Here is a 1,268-nt window from a genome sequence, read left to right as displayed (position 1 = left end):
ACTGTAAAGTGACCTGAGATGACATGATGTGAATTTGGCGCTATAGAAATAAACTGAATTGAATTGAATTCTGCTGTTCTTTATCTATTAATATCAGTGTTTTGCTCATTTATTCTTCAGATTAATGTGATTATAGTAAACTTACCTTAAACTAGTTCAGCACCTTATTGGTTTGTGGCAACTCCAATAAAAAATTATTAAATCTAAGAAATACTTTCCAGTTGGTTCTTCTGTTTCTGTCTGCTAGAAAACCCCAGATGTGAAGTTTAATTTTTCCTGGTTGAGGAACCAATCAGTGACTCACCTGTAACGTCCTCTCCAGGTCTGAAGCCGCTCTGCTCGACGCTGACGGTGAACGGGGATGCTGTGGTCTGAGGCGACCCAACATGGTGGGGACTCATGTCCACGCAGCTGTCTGAGACCAAACCTGAGCTGAAGCACCAAACCACAGGAACGGCAGAGAGCAGAAGGAAGAGCTTCATGATCCGCTTCACATAGGGAGCCTGAGAAAAACAGGAACTCTGATGTTTTGTTTCCTTTAGAGGAGCAGCTGGAGGAGGGGAGGAGCAGGAGGTGTAATAAGATGATGGCAGGAGCAACACCTGCTCCAGGGAAGGACTCACAGGAAACTCCCAGTTCCAATTCTAGAGAAACCAGTAAACCAAGCAGCTTCCCCAGTGAAGGGCCACTTAGGGGCCCCTTGAGATCCTAAACCGTATAACGCAGCTTAGCCATCCTCCCTTCTCTGGTTGGGTGTTTGAGCCTGTGACTCTTAGAGACAAAATGAAGAAGTTTCAGAACTAAAATAAGACTTTTTTCCCAGAACAGAAAGAGGAAAAGAGGCTGAATGACTCTAGGGAAAATGATTTGAAGATGACAGAAGGATGAATCCATCTTTTAGCTCAGATTGACAATCAGATAGGAAAGAAAAATAGTTTCCAGACTGAACCTTTATGAAAACAAGTAGCCTCCTGATCCGTTCTCTCCTGTTCTGTTAGATGAGCATACCCCATCAGACCAGCATACCTATAGGCAATATGCTAGATGTCAGATTTGTGTTCATCCCTTTTGTTTTGTACAAACAAATAGACTTTAAACTACCTCAACATGCGTGTATCCCTTTAGTCCAGTACAAAAAAAAAGCTATTTAAGGTCAGATCGCCATACGCTTCAAAAAACACAAAAAAGTAAGTAATTAAATTATGCATCACTAAAGGGAAACCCGCTCGTTCAGGTAGTTTAAAGTTTATTTTTCCATATAAAACAAA

At 41.6% G+C, this 1,268-nt stretch overlaps 1 protein-coding gene across 1 annotated transcript in view; it reads right to left on the bottom strand.

Moving 5' to 3' along the window:
* The window catches only part of LOC107098045 (putative ferric-chelate reductase 1), a 23,635-nt gene extending 23,033 nt beyond the window's left edge, over positions 1-602 (bottom strand). Inside the window, exon 1 of the mRNA XM_015395477.1 lies at positions 305-602. Coding sequence (XP_015250963.1) covers positions 305-482 — 178 coding nt within the window. The 5' untranslated portion in view covers positions 483-602. The remainder of the gene's footprint in view (positions 1-304) is intronic.
* Between the last annotated feature and the right edge of the window lie 666 nt (positions 603-1,268).

Source organism: Cyprinodon variegatus, unplaced genomic scaffold (assembly GCF_000732505.1).
Source record: "Cyprinodon variegatus isolate N-32 unplaced genomic scaffold, C_variegatus-1.0 Scaffold743, whole genome shotgun sequence".
Taxonomy (NCBI): Eukaryota; Metazoa; Chordata; class Actinopteri; order Cyprinodontiformes; family Cyprinodontidae; genus Cyprinodon; species Cyprinodon variegatus.
This window is presented reverse-complemented; position numbering and strand designations above follow the sequence as displayed.